The sequence below is a fragment of the Dipodomys merriami genome, unplaced genomic scaffold (genome assembly GCF_024711535.1).
Source record: "Dipodomys merriami isolate MVZ:Mamm:240054 unplaced genomic scaffold, mDipMer1.0.p SCAF_1, whole genome shotgun sequence".
In the NCBI taxonomy this organism is placed as follows: Eukaryota; Metazoa; Chordata; class Mammalia; order Rodentia; family Heteromyidae; genus Dipodomys; species Dipodomys merriami.
In genome coordinates, this window is record NW_027202270.1 from 129173907 (window position 1) to 129196166 (window position 22260).

Below are 22260 nucleotides of genomic sequence, written 5' to 3' on the forward strand. Positions count from 1 at the left end.
ATCAATCAGACGAATCTCAATGCAATAACTGAGAACAATTATGATAATGTACTGCTACTGTGACGGTGGATGTGATAATGGGAATGGCTGTGGCGTTACGGGCAGGTGGCATGGAAGGGGTAGTGTGGGGAGGGGGTATGCCAGACAAAGGAATGGGTACATCTCAGAGCTGACCAGGAAGGACAGCATGAAAACTTACCACATTCCTCAGAATGGTGTGAAATTTAAATATTTCATTGATGTGTGAGTGCGTGCATGCGGGTCCTGAGTCCTGGGTGCTGTCTCTAGAGTTGTGTGGCTCAAGACTAGCACTCTGCTACTTGAACCACAGCTCCACTTGCAGCTTTTAGCTGGTGAATCAGCGATAATAGTATCAGGGACTTTCCTGCTGGGCTGGTTTTGAACTGCAATCTTCAGATCTCAGCCTCCTGAGTAGCTAGGAGTATAGGCCTGAGCCACACCACCTGGCTCACTGACCATTTTTGTAGTACTGACTGGAAAGGAACAGCAAGGATTTGGGGAAACTATGGTACTCTATTATACCATTGTAGCCCTAAGTAGCAACTGCCCGTATGTAAATGATGGGCGGGGCTATCTTTCAATAAAACTTTATTTACACACATTGGTGGTGGGTGAGGAAGCCCTACAGGAGTCTGAACTGAGGATCTCAAGTCAGCTGGGTTTCTGTGTACCTGGGGCAGATCATGTCACCTTTCTGGTAGTTGCTTTTCTTGCAACAGAATCAGGTGACCTCTAGCCTGCTGGGATGTTTCAGTTGACCTCTTTGTTTCACAATCATCTGAGATTTCTTTCCTCTTTCTTCTGTGTTCAGAACCACAGGGTCCCTTCCCCCCTCTCCCCCTTCCTCTGCAGCCCAGCATCCCTTGCTTGTATTTAGGATGATTCTAAACACCTCTGAAGCTCTCTGATGGTGACTTTTTTCAACATTGTTGTTGAGGTGTGGCTTGTGATGGGAAGGTTTACTATTTGGCAGTTTAGGGAAATTGAGGCCCAAAGAAGCAAAATCGCTACGATTATTTAGCAAATTTGTAGTGTTCATAGAGAGAAGCTGAGTGTCTTCAAACAAAGATATGTGATCAAAGTTATTATTGCTCAGACTTAGCCCTGAACACTGCCATGTGAACTCCTTGGCAAATCACCTACAACTCTCTCTTACGCGCCTCCGCTTCCAAGGCTGCATAATTAGTAGAGGGTAACAGGACAAGCGATGGGGATAAAATGAGATAATGTGTGAACTAATACAGAGCAAGTGCTATGCCATTATCCCTGCCACCATCTTGCGGTCCTAAAACCACGTTTGGATGTCTTGCCCTCATTTTTATGCCAGACTAATTTTCAGCTTTTGGATTGGGAACTGGGGCTGAATGCTTTAACATTCAACATTTAATATTTAAAACAGGAGTGCTTTGTTTGTTCAATGACTCTGCGTGTGTGTGTGTGTGTGTGTGTGTGTGTGTGTGTGTGTGTGTGTGTGTGTGTGTGTGTGTTGGTACTGGGCCAAGCTCTATCCTGGAGGGATTTTTTGCTCAATGCTGGTGCTCTGTCACTTGAGCCATAGCTCTGCTTAGGCTTTTTGGTGACTAATTGGAGATAAGAGTCTCACAGACTTTCCTGCATTGGCTGGCTTCATAGCTAAGCCTCTTGAATAGCTAAGATTATAGGTGTGAACCACCAGCACCTTCTATATCTTTCTTTCTTTTTTTTCAGCTATGTACTAATACTGTTTATTTTTACCTTTTGGCCCAGAGTGTCACAGTGGACTGCAGTTTGGCCATTCCAAATTTTTTTTCTTTTTTTTTTTAATTGTGAAAATACTGTACAGAGGGGTTACAATTACATGGGCAAGATAATGAGTACATTTCTTATCAAGCATTGTAGCCTCCTCCTTTGTTTACCCTTCCCATCCCTTCCCCTCCTCCCCCCACCTTCTATATCTTTCTTCTCTTCTCTTCTCTTCTCTTCTCTTCTCTTCTCTTCTCTTCTCTTCTCTTCTCTTCTCTTCTCTTCTCTTCTCTTCTCTTCTCTTCTCTGAGACAATTTCACTAAAAGCCCAGGCTGGCCTCAAACTGATGACCCGCTTGCCTCAACCTCCTGAGTGCTGGGATTATAGGCATATACCACCATGCCTAGCTGTTGAAGTGACATGATGAGATGGAAAACTGAGAAAGGAGATGGTGGCAGCAAAAGGTGACAGGAAGGACTCACAGGAACTTGGGTGAAACAGAAAGGACAGGACAGTCAGAGTTTAAATTCAGCCCAGTTCCCTGGCAGTGTTTGATGTTTACACACATATGTCTCAAAAACTGACAGGCAGGGGGCAGTTTTCCTTGCGTCTGGCTAAAAGAAATTGGGGTGCCCCTCGCTCGACCTGGTAGCAGGTTCAAGGAGGTGTTATGCTTCTCTGCTTGGCTGGGTATCCTTGGAATGTGGCATGGAGGTCACTGCGGGGGTGGGGTGGGGATGGGGGTGCAGGGCGTTGCTTCCACAGCTGATTTTAACCAACTCTGACAGGAGGGCAGAGGCCCCTGAGCGAGGTCAGGACCACAAATCCCATCCCAGCAGGGGCCTGATGCGCAACAATGCCCTCCAGATGACCTTCCAGGTCCCATTGATTTTCTGTCAAGCTGCTTCCCAGGCCCAGCCTGCCACTGCCCCTGGCACCACCCAAGGCACAAGGATCAACCCTCTTCGAAAGGAGCCACGGACAGAGCCTTGTTGTGGGGGGAAGTAGAGGCTCTCTCCACTGGAGAAGCCTTTCTTCTGGCACTGCTGGCGTAGAGAGAGGATAGCAGGCCGGGAAAGGAGCAGATGCTATCACAAATGGCACAGTGTAGCTCCTTGGTTCTAGCCCCTTCTTCAGATTTGGGGTACGTGCATGGTATTGTGGGGCCATGAACAAAGAGTGGGTCCTGGTGTGTTGGGCGGGCAGGTCCAAAGCGAGAAGACCTCCTGGTACTTCTCTTCTCTGTGCTGGGTGCTCGCCAGTGACTCTGACTGCCAGCCTACCTCTATCCTGCAGGTGTTTGTTCAAGGGTTCAAATCCTGTGTGGGGTGTAGGGGATCTGCTGAGATGGGGATTTGCTCTCCCAGAGGTCGGAGTGTAGCTGTGTAGAGATAGCCAGTGAGCAAAGAGAAAAATGCTGATAGCTGTAAATACTATGATACAATAAACTAGGATATGAACTAGCAAGGGATGGGGTAGGAGGGGAATGTGGTGGACTATTCTAGGTAGTGTGAGTCAGAGAAGGCATCTTTGAGGAGAAAAAAGCCAGCCAGCAGATCTGGGAGAAGTGTGTGCTAGGTGAGGGAGGTAGTATATGCAAAGGTCCTGAGGCTGAGGCCACCTCAGAAGATGAAAAGAACAGAAAGAAGTAGAGTGAGGTTAAATCCCAGTAGGCAAGCTGGGCAGGTGACAAGCTGAAGAAGAAAGGTAAACACAGCAAGATGGCGTCTTGAGGGCCTATAGCCATGGGGAGAAGTTGGGATTTTATTCGCAATGCTATGAGAAGGTATGGGAAAGTAGTAAGGAGGAGACGATGTTATGGTCCAATTTCTCTTTTAAAATGGGTTTAAACACATTGCTGGACTGCTTCACACTAATCATGTGTGGGCTTACATCCGGGTGCCCTGCATAGACCTGGAGGTTCAGCAGAGACTCAGTTGGTGAACCAGGGAAACTAAAAATACTTTCTCAGTCAGTGATATTTTCTTTCTAGGTCTGATTCATTCTAGATAAAGCAGGTGTGTGTGTGTGTGTGTGTGTGTGTGGTTTCACTTTTTTTGTTGTTTTGGTTTTATGTTGGACCTGGGCTTGAACCAGCGCCTAGGCTCTGTCCCAGAGCTTCTTTGGCTCAGAGGCTAGCACTCTAGACCTTGAGCCACAGTTTCATTTCTGGCTTTTTGGTGGCTAATTGGAGGCAAGAGTCTCACAGACTTTCCTACATGGGCTGGCTTCCAACCATGATCCTCAGATCTCAGACTCCTGCGTGGCTGGGATTAAGGCATGAGCCATCAGCACCGGGCTGCAGTTTCACCTTTGAAAATTGATCATCCTGGAGAGGTGCTACAGTCTCCGGAGGAAGAGATTTATTTTATTGCCATCTGGAAAGGAAAGCGTGGATACAAGAGAAGCCGGTCTCCTCCTTCCCTGAAGCACCCCCCTTTCCCAACCCCACGTCCCCACGTTATTTACTGGAAGGAATCACAGTGTCTTTCTCCTGCCTCCAATCTCCTGTCCTTGGCAGCCCCTTGACTTCAGCCCTGAGATGCGTCTATCATTGGAACACAGTGGCAGCTCAGAAGTCATGGCCTGGTTCAGGATAAATTCTGTCTTGCTTAGGCAGCTTTACATAATAAGTTCCTGAAAGTCTTCACCAGAGTGGATGCTGGTGAAGGGGATAGGTTGGGCCTACTGGGTCTGAACAGCCAGTGGAGCGGCATTCAAGTCCTAATGGGGATTTTAGGATTCAAATTCTTTATCTAGTGTGACTTTCAGCAAGGGATACCCTTGTCCTCCATGTCCCCTTCCTGGGATGGTGTGAAGGTCAGAGTCATGGGCAGAAGGAATAAGGGCCTTTCCCACACATGCACCTTGACCAGGCCTCTTGGACCTCGTCTTAGAGATGAGGACTTTGTCTGCTACAGGTTAGTGCTGCCAGTTCAATCCAGGCCTGCTGCCCCCAAGAAGCTTTTCAGCAGGAGTGGAATGAACCGAGTTAAACAAAGTCAGCTAACCTGGCTTTCTAGCTCCGCCATTGCAACATGGCGATCAAAGAACATAACAAGGCCTATTGTTCATGTGCTGGCTCTGGCAGTTTGGGAGTTGTCCTGAGAGCACTGTCCCCTATTTCTCAGAGTCCCTGGGGGTCTGGATCACACCCCAGACCTCCCGAATGACAGCTTTTCAGTCTTGTCGCTTGTTCTGTGTGCTCATGCCAGCATGAGGGCCTTATCATGTGACTCGAGGTGAGTGCCGTGACACTGGCAGGGCGGGGCTTCATGTGATAAAGTTTTCTTTTTTTCTTATTTATTTTGTTATTGTCAAGGTGATGTATGGAGGGGTGACAGTTACATAAATAAGGTAATAAGTACTTTTCTTGTCGAACTTGTTACCCCTTCACTCATTTTTCTCCCACTTTTCCTCCTCCCCCAGCCCCCTTCCCCCAAGTTGTACAGATCGTTTCCAACATATTGTCTTGCGAGTATCGCTGTTGCATAGGTGGCCCCTGGTCCTTTGTCTCACCATTTTGTGGTTCCCCTTCCCTTCCCTAGTTCAGAGGAACGTATATACAATACCCAGGGTACCAAAATGAAATACAGTGACAACAACAGGAGATAAACCGCAGTGGGAATGTGATAAAGGTTTCACGTGTAGGTGATACATTTCATCCATAACAAACTCTGAACTTGTTTTCCTTTCAAGCTCCACGTTTAAGAAGAGTAGGACTTCAAGCAAAAGAAACCAGTTCCTCTACCTTGCCAAATACCGCCTTCAGCTTGCTAGGTGTTACCAAAGGAAGAAAGGGAACTGTTAAATGCAAGGAGCAGGACGTTAGTACTGTGGTGTAGATGGGCTTTCAAGCATGCCCGTGGGCAGCTGTGGCAGAGCGGGCAGCGGGGGGGACTGGCAGCAACCCCATGTGCTCACGGAGGAGAAGGAGGCCCGCAGTGCAGGAGGCCCACCAGAAATCCCGCCTGGCCGGGCTGACCTCAACCTCTGCTTCTCTCTGTTTACATTCGCAAATAGCAGGCCAAGGTCCTGTTTTTAACAGCAAAAGGGATTGATTGTAGCCATTCAATGGGAATGGAGAGAAAAGGACAAGACCCTGGGAAAGAACCCAGTGCCAGGTGGGGTGAAGGCAAGGCCCATGGGCTACTTGCTGGGCACCTCTAACCCCACCCCTAGGATAATGGAAGCTACTGGTTAGAAGATGATGATGATGATGATGATGATGATGATGATGATGATGATGTGTGTGTGTGTGTGTGTGTGTGTGTGTGTGTGTGTGTGTGTGTGTGTCAGTCCTGAGGCTTAAACGCTGGGCCTCATGATCTTACTTGGCTTGTTTTGCTCCAGGCTGGTGCTCTACCTCTTGAGTCACACCTCCCTTTCCAGCTCTATGCTGGTTACTTAGAGATGTGTCTCATAGACTCAAAGCCTAGACTTTAAATCTCAGGAAAGTCTGGGCTTTGAATCTTAATTCTTGGATCTTAGCCTCCTGAGTAGCTAGGATTACAGGTATGATCCACCGGTACCCAGTTTTTTATTCATTCATTTATTTATTTAAAAAATTATTAGACAGTCTTGCTGTGTAGCTCAAGCTGGCTTTGAGGTCACAGTCCTTCTAACTCATCACCCCTCCCACGCTTGCTGGGATTACAGGCATGCACCATCATACCTGGTTGAACAGTTATTTGAAGCATGGCAGGCTACTTGTCCTTGGGTATACACACAAAACCAGAGAGCCAGCGAGGTCTGATGTCTGAGTAAAGAGTTGAACCAGAGCATTATTTCAAGGTAGGGCACAAGAAACGAAGAGAGCAGGAGAGATCGTGAGAGCCAGAGGTTGGTAAGAAGAGAGAGCAGAGGGTCCTGGAGGGGATAGCCCCGCTCCGAAAATCACCTTTGGAGCCTGGCTAGCAATCATTTTGGAGAAGTCACTTTTTCACCTCTCTGATTTTACCTTGGAATCAGTGTCTCATCAGATCTATGTACCATGGGCACCGCTGGAGATGTCTTGTTCTGAGTATCCAGCCAGAGCTGGGGGTCTCCCTCCTTCCCTCCCTCCCTCCCTCCCTCCAGATGAGTCACAAGGGGGTCGTTACCCCTTCAAAGTCTGGAGGACCAGGAAGCCAGGGCTGCTCCCACTAGCAGGCCAGGCAGAGCCCAGCAATTTGTTCCCCTTGCCTTTGCTGTTTCTGATTGCAACCTTGAGTAGCCCGGAGTCAATTGTTGATGAGAACATCATTCTAGCCTCCCTTGTGCCCGCCTCTACCAGCCCAGGACATCAATCACCCCTGGTGGTCTGGCCCCCTTGGTTGGGTACAGACAGGTGATGGCTGGTCCATATCTGCCCCAGCTCAGAGCACTCTGTTCACATTGCCACAAAATGAGCCATTGGCTGCCAGCCTGCCCCGGGCTCCCCCTGGCCCCTGGGGACTTTAATGCAAATGTCACTCATGGGATCTTATCCTTGTGGGATTTTTTTTTTTAAAGAAACACCATATTAGAAAGGGCATTCGTCCTCTCTCTTGTTTAAATTGCTTTCCACAGGTTCGGGAGACCCGGCCATCGATTTTCTTCCAGTGTGTGCAGCAAGCCCTGTGAAGATTTTGGCTAATTAACTTTTGGAGAACTACTGCTTGAATTTATCAAAGAGGTTGAAGTCTTTTTTTTTTTTCCTTCTTTCCTTTTCCTGGATCTTCAAAAAGGTTTTAACGTTTGTTTCCAAATCTCTGCCAGTACCAGATCTGCTTAAAGTCACATCCCTGGGTATGACAGTAGAGGGGCTGTTGATGGTACCTTCCAATGGCTTTAGGCTTTAAGGTGGCTGTTCTAGTCTGCAGATAGTTTTGGTCTGTCTGTCTGTCTGTCTGTCTGTCTGTCTGTCTGTCTGTCTGTCTGTCTATATCTATCTGTATCTACATACCTAATAGACCTTGATTCAAATGGGACTCTATAGCAAGAAGAAAGGGGGAGAAAAAGAAAGATGGAGGGGAATAATTTTGAAATGCATCACAATTGTGTATGAAGATGGCATAATTTCAATGAAAGTTGTTGATCAGTAGGAGGTGAAGGGGAAGAAAGCAGTAGTGAGGGCTACTCCGATGAAAATGATATTCTTATCTGAAATACCATGGTGCAACCCGTGGGTACAATTAACACACTAAAAAACAAATCTCAGCATGACAGGAAAATAAAACAGGCTCGGGGGGGGGGGGGGACAGAGTCCTCAGTGGGAGAGGAGAAGACTGATGAAGGGGATGAATAAGGACAGATGTGGTCAAAGTAGTTTATTTACATATATGAAGATAGAACAAGCTAGGTGCTGGTGGCTCCCGCCTGTAATCCTAGCTACTCAGGAGGCTGAGATCTGACAATCAAGGTTCAAAGCCAGCCTGGGCAGGAAAGTCCATGAGATTATCTCCAATTAACTACCAGAAAACCAGAAGTGGAGCTGTGGCTCAAAGTGACAGAGTGCTAGCTTTGAGCAAAAGAGCTGAGAGACAGCACCCAGGCCCAGAGTTCAAGCCCCAAGCCCCCCCCCCCCAAAACAAAACAAAACAAAACAAAAAAACAACCTGTCACAGCAATGGAGAACAGGGATACAAGTGTGCTCAGGCCCTCAGTCCAAGCCCCATGATGGACCAAAAAGAACCGACCAAAAACCAAAAAACAAAAGAACCCCAACAAAATATTTCAAAGTTGTTTTAAAAGGAGGAGGGAATCAGGAAGAGGGAGAGAGGGAGTGGGTTTGATCTAGATGCTTTGTATACATGGGTAGAAATGTCACAAGGAAAGTCCTCCTGCTACAGCTCATGTGTGCTAATAAAAATCATTAAAAGTCATAAAACAGTCTTTTCTGTTTACCTAACAGAATTATCAATCACACACAGCCTACACTGAAAAATATACACTCCTCGCCCTGCCCCCTTCCCGAGCATGTCTGTTACCAATACCACGGCTCATAATGAAGATGGAAAGAGTGTAGGATGAAATTAACTTTCCCCTGATAGGCCACTTTGTTTAACTCATGTTTCATGTAGTGTGAGGTTCAGATACGACCAACCTCACTTTCCCCTTTTAGCCAAGTTCATTTTCTTTTGTTCTCTCCTTCCTTCCTTCCTTCCTTCCTTCCTTCCTTCCTTCCTTCCTTCCTTCCTTCCTTCCTTCCTTCCCTCCTTCCTTCCCTCCTTCCTTCCCTCCTTCCTTCCCTCCTTCCTTCCTTCCTTCCTTCCTTCCTTCCCTCCTTCCTTCCCTCCTTCCTTCCCTCCTTCCTTCCTTCCTTCCTTCCTTCCTTCCTTCCTTCCTTCCTTCCTTCCTTCCTTCCTTCCTTCCTTCCTTCCTTCCTTTCTTTCCTGTTGTGGGGCTTGAATTCAGGGCTTGGGCTCTGTCTCTGAGCTCTTTTGCTGAAGACTTAACACCCTACCACTTTGAGCTATAACACCACTTCCAGTTTTCTGGTGGCTAATTGGCAATGAGTCTCATAGACTTTCCTGCCTGAACTAGCTTTGAACAATGATCCTCAGATCTCAGCCTCCTGAGTAGCTAGGATTATAGGTATGAGCCATTGGTACCTGGCCAAGTTCACTTTCTTTTTGCTCTGTCTGGATCAAAGCTGTTGAAAATGAAGAGTGTATTAGGAAAAGTTTGAATGAAATTCCTATTGCAGATTTCTTTTATATAGGCTTCTAGAAGTTTATTTGGAAAGAGGAAACACTGTTTTCTCCCCTTCCCTTCCCTTTCCCTTTCCCTTTCCCATTCCCTTTCCCTTTCCTCCCTCCCCTCTCTTTCCTTCCCCTCCTCTCCCTTCCATCTTCCCCTCCCCTCCATTCTTTCCCTTCTCTTTTATGGAATTTGAATTTATGGGGTTCTTTTTAAAGCATTTTTCTGGGGTCGGAGTACTTAACCATCTTTTTTGGTGGTCTGTCTATAAAGCTCATGGGAACGCTCTGTGTTGTGTGCTCCTGTGGCATGTCTGGCATGGTGGTTGCCGTTTTGTGGAGAATGGCGGGAGCAGCCAGGGACCCTGGGCAGGCTGTGTCATCTTGTCTGAGCTGAGCTGCCTGGAGAGGTTCTGTGCAGCTGAGCTCCATAGCCCTAGCAAGAGACAGTCAGGCTGCTGTGACATGGGATCACTGTATTGGAGCAAGTTCTTCATTCTTGACTCACCTCCTGGTCCTTGTTAACAACTTTGATCACATCAGTGTTTGGTGATTCTGTTTGGTAGTATTTGCGGTTTTCATCTTCCCTCCCCAATTCATGGCCAGCAGTGTGGCTGTCTCGTTGGTCACAGTTTTCTTTTGGAACTGCTAGGACACTTTCTGAGCACCTTATGCCATCCTCGTGAGTGTGAGGATCTTCAGAGGTGGAAAGAAACGAGGGGCTTTATCCCCCCTCCTCCTGCCCAGATGCTTGTGAGCAGTTCAAATCTTCCATGGTGTGTTCTCTTAGGAGAAGAGTTACGCTCTCAGCTCTTTGGTAGAATCTGACCCATAATCTTTTAAAAAAGAGCTTTGCTTTCTATGAAGGGATGTGTCATAACTGGAACCGTGTACCTTGGGTTTCTGTAATAACTGGCTTGTACCTTGCCAGGGAAAATGCAAAATGTTGCAGCCACTGTGGAAAACAGTATGGTAGTTCTTAAAAAACCGAAAAATAGACTATGACTTAGCAATTCCCTTCCCTAGGCTCTCCCTCCAAATAATTGAAGGTAGGGACTTGAGAAGACATTTGTATACCCGTGTTCAAAGGGGCATTGTTAACAAGAGCAAGATATGGAAGCAACTCAGGTGTCCATTGGCTGATGAATGCACAAGGAAAATGTAGAATGGACCCATAATGAAACATCATTCAGCCTTCAAAAAGCAATCCTGACACATGCTTCAACCCAGATGAACCTTGAAGATATTACTCTGAGTGAAATGTACTAGCATCAGAAAAGTAAATACCATGGGAGTGGGATGGTTGATCTTGGTTGCTGACTTGATTGGGTTGAGAGATGCCTAGAAGGTTAGTGAAGCACCTTGGGTGTGTCTGACCAAACATTTCCAGAAACAACCAGGTCTTGAAAGCTCCACCTCATCAGTGGTTTACTCCATTGGTGTTGGTCGGTGGTGGAACAGTGGAAAGTGAGGCCCAGCTAGTAGAAATGGGTTGTGCCTTTGAAGGGTGTATCTTAGCCCTGCTCCCTTCTTGTTACCACTCTTGGTCATGAGGTGAACAGCTCTGCTCCCCTATGTCCTTCAGCGCCCTTCCACCATGATGCTCAGCAACAACGAAGCTGGCTTACTATAGGCTGAGTTGTTTTCTCAAGTATTCTGTCACAGCAATGAAAAGCTGACTAGCATATGGGAAAAACCATAGGCATAGAAAGGAGAGGGGTGGTTTCTACTACTGCAAAGAGTGGGGAAAAGGGCAGTATTATTTAATGAATCCATTTCCCGAATTCTGGACATGAGTGGTAGCGATGGTTATATGATAATGTGAATGTATTAGATACCACTGGGGTAGACACACAACAATGAACAAGATGGTTAACTGTTATGTGTATTTCTCCACAGTTTTTTTTAATTGGAAAAAAAATCCTCAAATTTGCTTTCTTTATTTCTCTAAACTCTTTTGGTTTATAAATACATTATTTCTCATCTAGAGATAAAATACATGACTTCTAATCTAGAGATGTTTTCCCTCCCAGATTTGACTTCCTCAAGTCTACACAGATCCAAAACAAAGGGACATTCATACTATTGCTTCAATGTCAGCAAAATGTTGCTTAGACATGATTCTCCCTTTTGTCCTTGAAATCCCTGTGGCTCCCCCTCTTCCTGTCCCCTCTCCCACAGGAGGCTCAAGTTTACCTAGAAGAGATCATTGTATTATATTAGAATTTCTCAGACTACTTACTTGCTTCCACCATGTTCCTATGTTTTATTTGTTAGGTGTTTTCTGTCATCAATTGTGCTTGTGCTTCACATTTGACCAATTGTGTCAGGGTTATATTTTTGGACTTTGAAAAAAAAGATACTATCTTCATATTAATAGCTGGTGGCTTATGCCTATAATCCTAGCTACTCAGGAGACTGAGATCTGACCATCACAGTTTGAAGCTAGCCTGAGCAGAAAAGTCTTTGAGACTCTTATTTGTAATTAACCAGCAAAAAGCTGGATGTAGAGGCCGGATTTAATCAAAAGAGCCAAGTGAGACTACTAGGTCCTGAGTTCAAATCCCAGTACTGGTGCATACACACACACACACACACACACACACACACACACACACACACACACACACACACACACACACACACACACACACACACACACACACACACACACACACACACACACACACACACACACACACACACACACACACACACACACACACCACTCCCTGTTCGCTCCCAAGAATACCAAAGATCACCACTCTTCAAAACAAGAGTCTTCTATTTGTGTCTTCATTCCACTTTGAGAGTGGGGTTATATTGAAGTCACTGATTATTTTACTTGTTTTCCATCAGATAAACTTACTTTTCTTTATGTGGCTTTAGAAGGTAGAGGTGTGTCTCTCTTCCTGGTAATAAATAGCTCTACCTTACAGGTGTTTCCTGTCTCCCAGTCTTGTTTCTATGACATGGCTCTGCTTGTTGTACTGGGAACCTAGGATTCTTTGCTGGTGACCTCTGAGAAGAAAGTGGGATTGTTAAAGGCGGGCTTCTAGAAGCTGGAGGTCTCCTCCTAGGCAGAACATCCTTCCAGAGCACCCTCCTTTTTGGAGCCAGACCTGATGCTGCCCAGAAGGCTTTTCCTGATGGGGACCTTCGTTTTATGGTGGCGTTTCTATGCAACCTGGACAGGATGTGGCATCTGTAGAGTTGATATGTGTTGCATTCTTTCCATGAAAAGGCTCTTGGTGCTCACTGTAGTTCTACCTAGGGAGAAGGGGGTTGCCTCAGTTTCCCCCGGGTGCATTTTGGTTTTCTGGAGCCTCAACCCCTTCCCTCTCTTGTCTCCTGGCAGGCTTGGGGATCAGTTCTACAAGGAAGCCATTGAGCACTGCCGGAGTTACAACTCGAGGCTGTGTGCGGAGCGCAGTGTGCGGCTTCCCTTCCTGGACTCGCAGACCGGAGTGGCTCAGAACAACTGCTACATCTGGATGGAGAAGAGGCACCGGGGCCCAGGTGAGATGCGCCACTCAGGGGACACGTGTGCACGCGGGCTGTGAGCAAGGAGGACCAGGTGTCTAGAAGGCCATGCTGCTGGGATGGGGGGGAGGGGCCAACAAGGGGGCCTGATTAGCTGTACTCATAATTATATAAGCTTAATTGCTTTTAATTAATTAATTAATTAATTAATTAATTAATTAATGTCGATTGTAGGGCTTGAACTCAGGGCCTGAGTGCTGTCCCTGAGCTCTTTTGCTCAAGACCAGCGCTCTACCACTTTGAGCCACAGCACTACTTATGGTATTTTGGTGGTTAATTGAAGATAAGAGCCTCACGGACTTTCCTGGTCAGGCTGGCTTTTAAGTACCATCCTCAAATCTCAGCCTCCTGAGTAGCTAAGATTATAGGTGTGAGCCATCAGCACCCAGCTCTTTAGGGTCTTTTAGGTATAGGATTGTGTCATCTGTAAATGGAGATAATTTGACTACTGTCTCCCCTATTTGAATTCATTTTCTTTTTTTTTTTTTCATTTGCCTTATTGATTTGGCTAGCAATTTTAGTATATACTTTTTATTACATTGAGTAAGAGTGGGAAGCGTACACACTTGTTTATTTCTTGACTTTAGAGGAAATAATTTCAGTTTTTCCCCATTTAGTATGATGTTGGCTATATGTTTGTCATTTATATATAGCCTTTATTATTATGGTGAGGTGTGTTCCTTCTATTCTTAGCTTCTTCAGAGTTTTTTTTTTTGTCAGTCATGGGGCTTGAACTCTGGCCCTGGGCACTGTTCCTTAGCTCTTCAGCTTAAGGTGAGCGCTCTACCACCTGAGCACAGTGCCACTTCTGGTTTTCTGTGGTTAATTGGAGAATCTCATGGACTTTGCTGTGAGGGCTGGTTTTGAACTGCAATCTTCAGATTTCAGCCTCCTGAGTAGTAGCCAGGATTACAGGTGTGAGCAACCAGTGCCTTCTTTTCAGAGCTTTTTATCATGATAACATGTTGAATTTTATCAAAGACTTTTTTCTATCTTCTTTTGAGATGATTGTGTGATTTTTGCTGAGAATCTCTGTATGTATGCTATTTTGCTGAGAATCTTTGTATGTATGTTCATTAAGGAAATTGACCTACTATTTTTTTTTAAATCATGTCATTGTTTGGTTTTGCTATTAGTTTTAATAATGTTGTAGAATGAATTTGAGTGTTTTTCCTTTTATATTCCATGAAATAGTTTCAAGTATACTTGTTATAGTTCTGTGTGTGTTTGTGTATATTTGCTGGTAACATGATTTGAACTCTGGACTTCATGTTTACTCAGGGCTTGCTTGCTCATGGCTGATACGCTACCACTTGAGTCATACTTCCAGTCTGGCTTTTTGCTGGTTGGTTGGGCATGGTATTATCAGAACTTTTCTGTCCAGACTGGCTTCAAATCATGATTCTCTGATCTCAACTTCCTGAGTAGTCAGGAATATAGGCACAAGCCACCAGCATCCTGCCAGTAGTAGTTGCTGCTGCTGCTGCTGCTGCTGCTGTTCTTCTTCTTTTGTGCCAGTTGTAGGGCTTGAGCTCAGGTTGTGGGCACTGTTTCTCAGCCTTTGTGCTCCAGTTCTCTACCACTTGAATCACAGCACCACTCATTTTTCCCCCCTGGTTAATTGGAGATAAAAGTCTCATGAATTTTCTTGCCATGGCTGGCTTAGAACTTCAATCCTCAGGGCTGCGAAGGTGGCTCAGTGGTAGAGTGCTTGCCTTGCATGTATGAGGCCCTGGCTTCGATTCCTCAGCACCACATAAGCAGAAAAAAAAGCTGGCGCTGTGGCTCAAGTGGTAAAGTGCTAGCCTTGAGCTGAAGAGCTGAGGGACAGCGCCCAGGCCCAGAGTTCAGGCACCATGACCGGACCAAAAAAAAAAAAAACAACAACAAAACAACAACAACAACAAAAAAAGCCTTCAATTCTCAAATCTCAGCCTCCTCCATAACTAGGATTACAGGCATGAGCCACTGGTGCCTGGCTTAAATAGTTATTTTTAAGGAGTTACACAAAGGGGTTATACTTTTTTTTTTTTTTTTTTGTCCGTCATGGGGCTTGAACTCTGGGCCTGGGCACTGTCCCTCAACAATTCAGCTCATGTACACTCTACCACTTGAGCCACAGCACCACTTCCAGGGGTTATACTTTTATAAGTATAATGCTTTTATGAGTACATATACTTTTATGAGTATAATGCTCCTTGGGCATTTTCATTCCTTCCTTTGCTTTCACCCATTTCCCCTTCCCATACTTACCTACAAGTTAGTTCATTTTTAAACATAGTATATGTTGAATACAGTGACTGAGTTTTCTCACCCTTCTTTCCTCCATTCTTATGCCTTCCCTTTTCCCACCCCCAAAAGAAAAACAAAACCAAAGAAATTAAAATGAAACAAACAAGGAACAACCAAACATGTTTCAATTCTTGCAGTTTATCTTGATAATTAGTACTTTAGATGTTCAGAGGAGTTACTTTTTTGGATTCCTTCCCTTCTTATATCCTCCTTTAGTCAGTTTGTGTGTAATTACATAAAGCCCAGTGTAAATGATCATGTTTAGTTGTATTTTAGACCTAGCTTCCACGTAGGAGAGAAAACATGAGTTGTTTGTCTCTCTGAGCTTGGCTTACCTCACTTAACATGATTTGTTCTAGGTCTACCCATTTTCCTGCAGATGATATAACATTATTCTAATAGATGAGTAAAACTACATTGTGTATGTGTACCACATTTTATTGATCTACTCATCTGTTGTAGGGCATCTGAGCTGTTTCTATAACTTGGCTGTTGTGAATAGTGCAGCAATGAACATGGATGTGCAAGCGTCTTTACCATATCCTGACTTGTAATGTTCTGGGTGGATGCCCCAGAGTGGTATGTATGGCTGGGTCATAGGGAAGTTCTGTCTAGTTTTTTCATGAGTCTCCAAACTGCCTTCTAGAGTGGTTATACTAGTTTACACCACCAATGGTTCATTATGGTTCTCCTCCCATCCCCCCTGCTGCATCCCTGCCAACATTGTTGTTTTCAATTTCCCAATGTTGGCCAATCTTACTGGGGTGAGATGGAATCTCAATGTTGTTTTGATTTGCATTTCCTCATATGTTTATTTGCCATTCTTACTTCTTCTGAGAAGTCTCTATTTACTTACTTTGCCCATTTATTGATTGGGTTATTTAGTTTCTTGAACTCCTTGCATATTTTGGATGTAAGGCCTTTTTCAGCTGTATAGCTGGTAAAGATTTTTAAAGAGCAATGAATGATTCTATCTGATCCTAGGCTTTTCTTTGTTGAAAGACTCTTTTTGTCTATTAGTTTATATTTAGTTACATGGGGAGGGGGCTCACTTATATTTTCATACATCTTTACAATGTATTTTAGTCAATCTGATCCTCTCTATTACTCTGCCTGACTATTGGGAGAATATTATGGCTTCTATCTCATTGCTTGGTACAGACTTTTTCAAGTTGTTTATATCATGTTGATTCAATTTTGATTGATTTATATCATGTTGATTCAAATGTACCTAGAAATTTATTCATTTCTTTAGATTGTCTAGTCTATTAGAATATAAGTTTTCAAAGTATTCCCTCATGGCCCTTAGATGTTATGATTCCCTCTCTCTTTCTCTTTCTCTCTCTCTCTCTCTCTCTTTTTCTCTCTTCCTCTAATTTTATTAATATGGATTCCTTCTTTTATATTCAGTTTGGTTAAGGTTTATTAATCTTTTTTTTTTTTTTTTTGTCAGTTGTGGGGTTGAATTCAGGGTCCGGGCATTGGCCTGAACTCTTTTCCTCAAGGCTCTACTACTCTGAGCCATAGTGCCACTTCCAATTTTTGAGTAGTTAATTGGAGATAAGAGTCCACTGGGACTTTTCTGCCTTGGCTAGTTTTGAACCATCATCCTCAGATCTCAGCCTCCTGAGTAGTTAGGATTACAGGCGTGAGCCACTGACGCCCGGCTTATTTACCTTTTAAAGAAACCTTTTCTTTTTTATTTTTTTTAAGTTTAGTCTCTCCTTTTTATTTCTTTTTGTTTCCATTTCATGAATTTATTCCCTATTTATTATTTCTTTTCACTTTGCTCACTTTGGGTTTGGTTTGTTGTTATTTTTCTAGGACCTTGAGTTGTATCTTTAGGCGACTCATTTGAAAGTTCACTCTTTTCTTGTCTCTTCCTTCTTTCCTTCCCTCCTCCTCTTCCTCTCTTTTTCTTTTCTTCTTCCTTCCTTCCTTCCTTTCTTCCTTCCTTTCTTGCTTCCTTCCTTCTTTCCTTCCTTCCTTCCTTTCTTTTTCTTTCTTTCTTTCTTTCTTTCTTTCTTTCTTTCTTTCTTTCTTTCTTTCTTTCTCTCTCTTTCTCTCTCTTTCTCTCTCTCTTTCTCTCTCTCTTTCTCTCTTTCTTTCTCTCTTTCTTTCTTTCTTTCTTTCTTTCTTTCTTTCTTCCTTTCTTTCTTTCTTCCTTCCTTCCTTCCTTTCTTTCTTTCTTTCTTTCTTTCTCTCTCTTTCTCTCTTTCTTTCTTCCTTCCTTTCTTTCTTTCTTTCTTTCTTTCTTTCTTTCTTTCTTTCTTTCTTTCTTTCTTTCTTTCTTTCTTTCTTTCTTTCTTTCTTTCTTTTTCTTCCTTTCTTTCTTCCTTTTCAGTTTTGTTAAATTCTAGGAATTTTTTTATTTTCCTCCTAGTTCTTCAGTGATTTGCTGGTCATTCAACAACATTCAGTCTCCAAGTGTGTGAATATTTTCTATAGTTTTGTTTTTGTTTGAGTTCTAGTTTTATTGGTCTAATAGAATACAGATTACTTCAGTTTTCTTATTTTGTTAAGACTTATTTTGTGTCTTTTGTAGACATGGGCTGCTGAGAAGAATATGTATTGTGTAGTTGCTGGATGAGAGATTCTATAAGTGTTTATTGAGGTTTTTTGTTTGTTTATAAGTGTCAATTATTTCTGAAGTTTGTTTATTTTTGGGATGAGGGTCTGCATTACCTCTCTGTGATGAGAATGGAGCATTGACTTCTCCCACTATTATTGTGTGGGAGGGTCTGTCTGTACTTATAAATCCAGTGGTGTTTTATGAAGGTGGACATATCAATATTTTGTGCTTATATGTTAACAATTGTTATTTCCTTTTGGTGGAATGTTGTTTTTATTAATATGAAATGGCCTTCATTGTCACTCTGATTAATTTTGACTCAGTCTATTTTATCTACTCATGCTTGCTTTTGGAGTCCATTTGCTTGGGATATCTTTTTCTTCCATGTCACTAAAACCAATGTTTATCTTTGTCATTGAGATACATTTCTTTTCCTTTCTTTCTTTCTTTCTTTCTTTCTTTCTTTCTTTCTTTCTTTCTTTCTTTCTTTCTTTCTTTCTTTCTTTCTTTCTTTCTTTCTTTCTTTTTCTTTCTTTCTTCTTTCTTTCTTCTTTCTTGTCGGTTGTGGGGGCTGAACTCTGAGCCTGGGTGCTGTCCCTCAGCTCTTCAGCTCAAGGCTACTTCCAGCTTTTTTTCTGCTTATGTGGTGCTGAGGGATCGAACCCAGGGCCTCATGGATGCCAGGCAAGCACTCTACCACTGAACCAACTTCCCAGAGATATATTTCTTTTTTTTCCCCCAGAGATGTATTTCTTATAGGTAACAAATGGTTGTATATTGCTTTTTAATTCAGTCCATCATTCTATGAGAACGTTGAAAGATATGTAGTATTTCTTGACATTTTGCTGTTTTTGTGATGCTTTCTTCTCTTTCATTCTACACTTGATATTATACTTTCCTTGTGGGATTTATTCTTTCCTGTATTTTCATGGTGTGTTTATTTCTCTCTTCTCTGTGTAGGATTTTTAAAATTATTTTCTGTGGTACTGGTTTAGTGATTACAAATTTGTTTAGTTTTTGTTTGCTATGGAAGGTTTTTATGTTTCCTTTAATTATGAAGGGTAGCTTTACCGAATAATTATTCTAGATTGATTTTCTTTTTTTGCTTGGAATGTATTATTTCATGTCCTCTTTACTCTTATAGTATCTGTTGAGACATTTGCTGTTATTCTGATGGGCTTGCCTTTGTATGTGACATGTTTCTGCTCTCTTGACATTTTCAATATTCTTTGTTCTGCATATTTAGTTCTTATTAATATGTCTAGCAGCGTTTCCTCTCTTCTTCTTTACCTCCTCCTCTTCCTCTTTCTTGTTCCTTTTCTTCACACTACTGGGGATTAAACTCAGGGCCGTGCACTTGCCAGGAAAACACAACAAATTGAGTCATGCTCACAGTCCAGGGAGAGGGCAGTTTGTTTCTTTTTGATCTTGCCTGTTGATATTCTGAAGCCAAAGAAGAGAGTGACTCTCTCTTTCTCCAAATTGAGGAAACATTTCTGCTATTACTGGTTGAATATTTGTTCTATTTCTTGAATTACCTCCTTGCTCTTTTGATGGCATCCCAGGTGTCTTGTGTGATCCATTTTAATTTTCTTTGCATTTTTTGTCTTTGATTGATTTATTTCTTCCACTTTATTTCCAATTCCTGATACTTAGTTTTCAACTTGCTTCACTGTACTAGTAAGGCTGATATTTGAATTTGGAATTTGGGTTACAGAACTTTTTCGCTGACAGGGTTTCAATTAGAATTTTGTTTTAGGGTTTCTGTATCTTTATTGAATTCCTCCTTCATGCCCTAGGTTGTTTTGTTTATTTCATCCAGCTGAATGAGTTCTGAATGAATGATTTGACTTCTTTTTTAATTCATTCAGCTATTCATTATATCTTCTTTGGATTCATTCAGGTGCTTATGTATGTTCTCTTCAATCTGTTGACCATTCTTACTATTAATTTTATTTTTACTGTTATTATAAAGGCAATGTGCAGAGGGGTTACAGTTATATAAGTCAGGTAATAACTACATTTCTTTCTGGACAATATCACTCACTCCTTTGCTCTCTCCCAGTTTTCCCCTCCTGTCCCCACCTACAAGTTGCATAGTCCAGTGAGTACCACTGCTGCATCTGTTCCCCCTTTGTCCCTCCATTCCTGTGCTCCCCCTTACCGTCCTCCCAAAGACAGATTAAACAAGAGGAACACAAAACAAAACAAAAAACCACAACAAAGAAAAAACTTCTTGTTTCCATTTTTTGGAATTCATTTTGACAAATATTACTTTATGATTAGAGGCATATAGACATTGCACATTTGTGTTCCTCCCCGTTTATCATTCTTAAAATCATTTTTATTATGAGTTTATTATTTGAAATTTCATGCCTTTCACTATTGCTTTGAATTGTTGACTTTTAGGGAGAGACTTGTTGCCTTATTTTTTTCATATTATTTGTGCTTTTATATGTGGTTTTATACATCTGACACCAAGATGTTGGTCAGGAGTTTTAATCACCAATAGGATTTCAGTTGACATAGTCTTAGTGTTCAGGCAGCACAGAGGACTGGGCAGGCAGGTTAAGGTGCTGTTTCTCACCACCGGACTGGGGGCATGTCTCAGTAGGCAAGCATTTACCTAGTGTTCAGGGCACTGGGCTTGATCCCTAGTACTTCTCAGGTCTAGTCAGAGTCTCCTATAGAATAGCCAGTTGTTCACTTCTGGACTGCTTTCCTCAAAGGAGCCTCCCCTTCTTTGTGCACTGGGAGCTGCTATTGGCTGCAGAGAGTTTTGTAGTTTGTGAGCTAAGCAGATTACCACTTGTCCTACAGGTGCCCTGGTTTGTGCCCTCAGGGCCAGCAAACCTTGGGGGTTTGAATGCACCGGTGAGTGGGGGAATCATGCAGAACATTGAGTTCTTTAATGGGCTGGAGGACTAAGGGTCCTAGTTGCTCAGTCCTGATTGTCAGCAAACTCATGCCATGATGTAGTTCCCAGGTGTGTGCTTTCAGCCCCCGCATCAGAGTTGGCTTCTGTGTATCTGTGTGTGTGTGTGTGTGTGTGTGTGTGTGTGTGTGTGTGTGTGTGTGTGTTGAGGTAGTTGTAGGTATCAGGTAATTCAGAGAGTCTGGGAGCAGGGCTCTAAGCCACCTAGAAGTTATCATAGGGAGCCAGGAGGCAGATCTGCTTTCTTTCTGCCTTAGCAGAAGGGTGAGGCCTCTGAAGAGCAGAACTGTATCCTGTGCTGGTACAGTTCCCCACAGTGGGCTGTATGAGACTCTCATCTTCAATGTAACCACCTCTTGTGGCAGTTTTTCCACCCAGTCTTTGTGGCAGGGTATCCCAAGACTTCTTGAGCCACGATTGTATCTTATTTTCAAATGTATCACAGTTAGAAAAAAAAATAGGCCTTCTCTCAACATGGCATCTTGCCACAGCCCTCTGAGCTGGTTAAGAACAGAGTGTCTTTCTTTACCATGACTAGCCTGCCATACCAGAACAGTTGCTATCTTGCAAACCCTTGCATGAGGTTTAATTCTTTCAGGAGGTGTGTGGGGGTTAATCTCACAGCTAGATTGGCAGTCTGTCACCTGGTTAATCTGTCTCTTCTCCCTCTCCTGGTAAGCCAGGGATGGGGTTTGGAACTGTTTGATGCTTTTCTCTGTTGCTTTGGTTTTCATGTGCTTTTTACTATCTTGTTTCCTCCTTCATGATGTCTGATACTCTTCTCTCTTCCTCTCTTCAGGTAGCACAGGAGAGATTGTGTTACCTTTTTATTTATTTTTTGCCTTACTCTAGATTGTGAATGCTTTTAATCTGCCATCCTGCCCAAGCCCCAGATTTTTACTGGGGCCAGTTTGTTGGCTGGCTTTATGTAGGCATAATTAAAACAAAAAAAAATTTTTTTTTACAACATGTCATGCCCATATAAAAATGAAGAGAAGAGTGAAACGAATGTTTGTGTAGCCCAGCCTCAACAATGATCAACCCGGGTCAATTTTGTTTCATTCATACTCTCTTGCTACTTTTCTTCCTGTTTCCAGATTATTTTGAAACAAAACCAAGGCAACATGTTATTTTATCTATAAGTGTGTTGTTGTATAGGATAGGTACTTAAAAATGGAGTCAACCCTTAGCCTGCAATCACATCTCAATTAGAATTTAACATCATCAAATATTTGATCCATATTCATTTTCTACCTCTAGTTTAAGATAGGATCCAAATAAAATCCTTATATTATATTATAATTGATGGACATATATCTCTTAAATCTCTTTAGATCTGTGAGTTCCTCTCTGCTTTCTCTCTCATCATCCTTACATTTATTTGTTAAAGGAATGGGGTTGCTTGCACCGTAGGGTTTCCTAGAACTGATTGCATCCCTGTGGTCTTACTCCTGTGAATTGGTAATTAGGTCTAGAGACTTATTTAGGTTCTTATTCCCCTTCCATTTTTAAA

General features: G+C 43.1%; 1 protein-coding gene across 4 annotated transcripts in view; it reads left to right on the forward strand.

Moving 5' to 3' along the window:
• The window catches only part of Dpf3 (double PHD fingers 3), a 245605-nt gene that overhangs the window by 96560 nt on the left and 126785 nt on the right, over nucleotides 1-22260 (forward strand). For all 4 annotated transcript variants that reach the window (XR_011373628.1, XR_011373614.1, XM_070030916.1 and 1 more), the window contains exon 2: nucleotides 12764-12924. Coding sequence is in view for 2 of the 4 variants with exons in the window: in XM_070030916.1 (XP_069887017.1) it covers nucleotides 12764-12924 (161 nt within the window). In the remaining 2 variants the exon portion in view is untranslated. The remainder of the gene's footprint in view (nucleotides 1-12763; nucleotides 12925-22260) is intronic.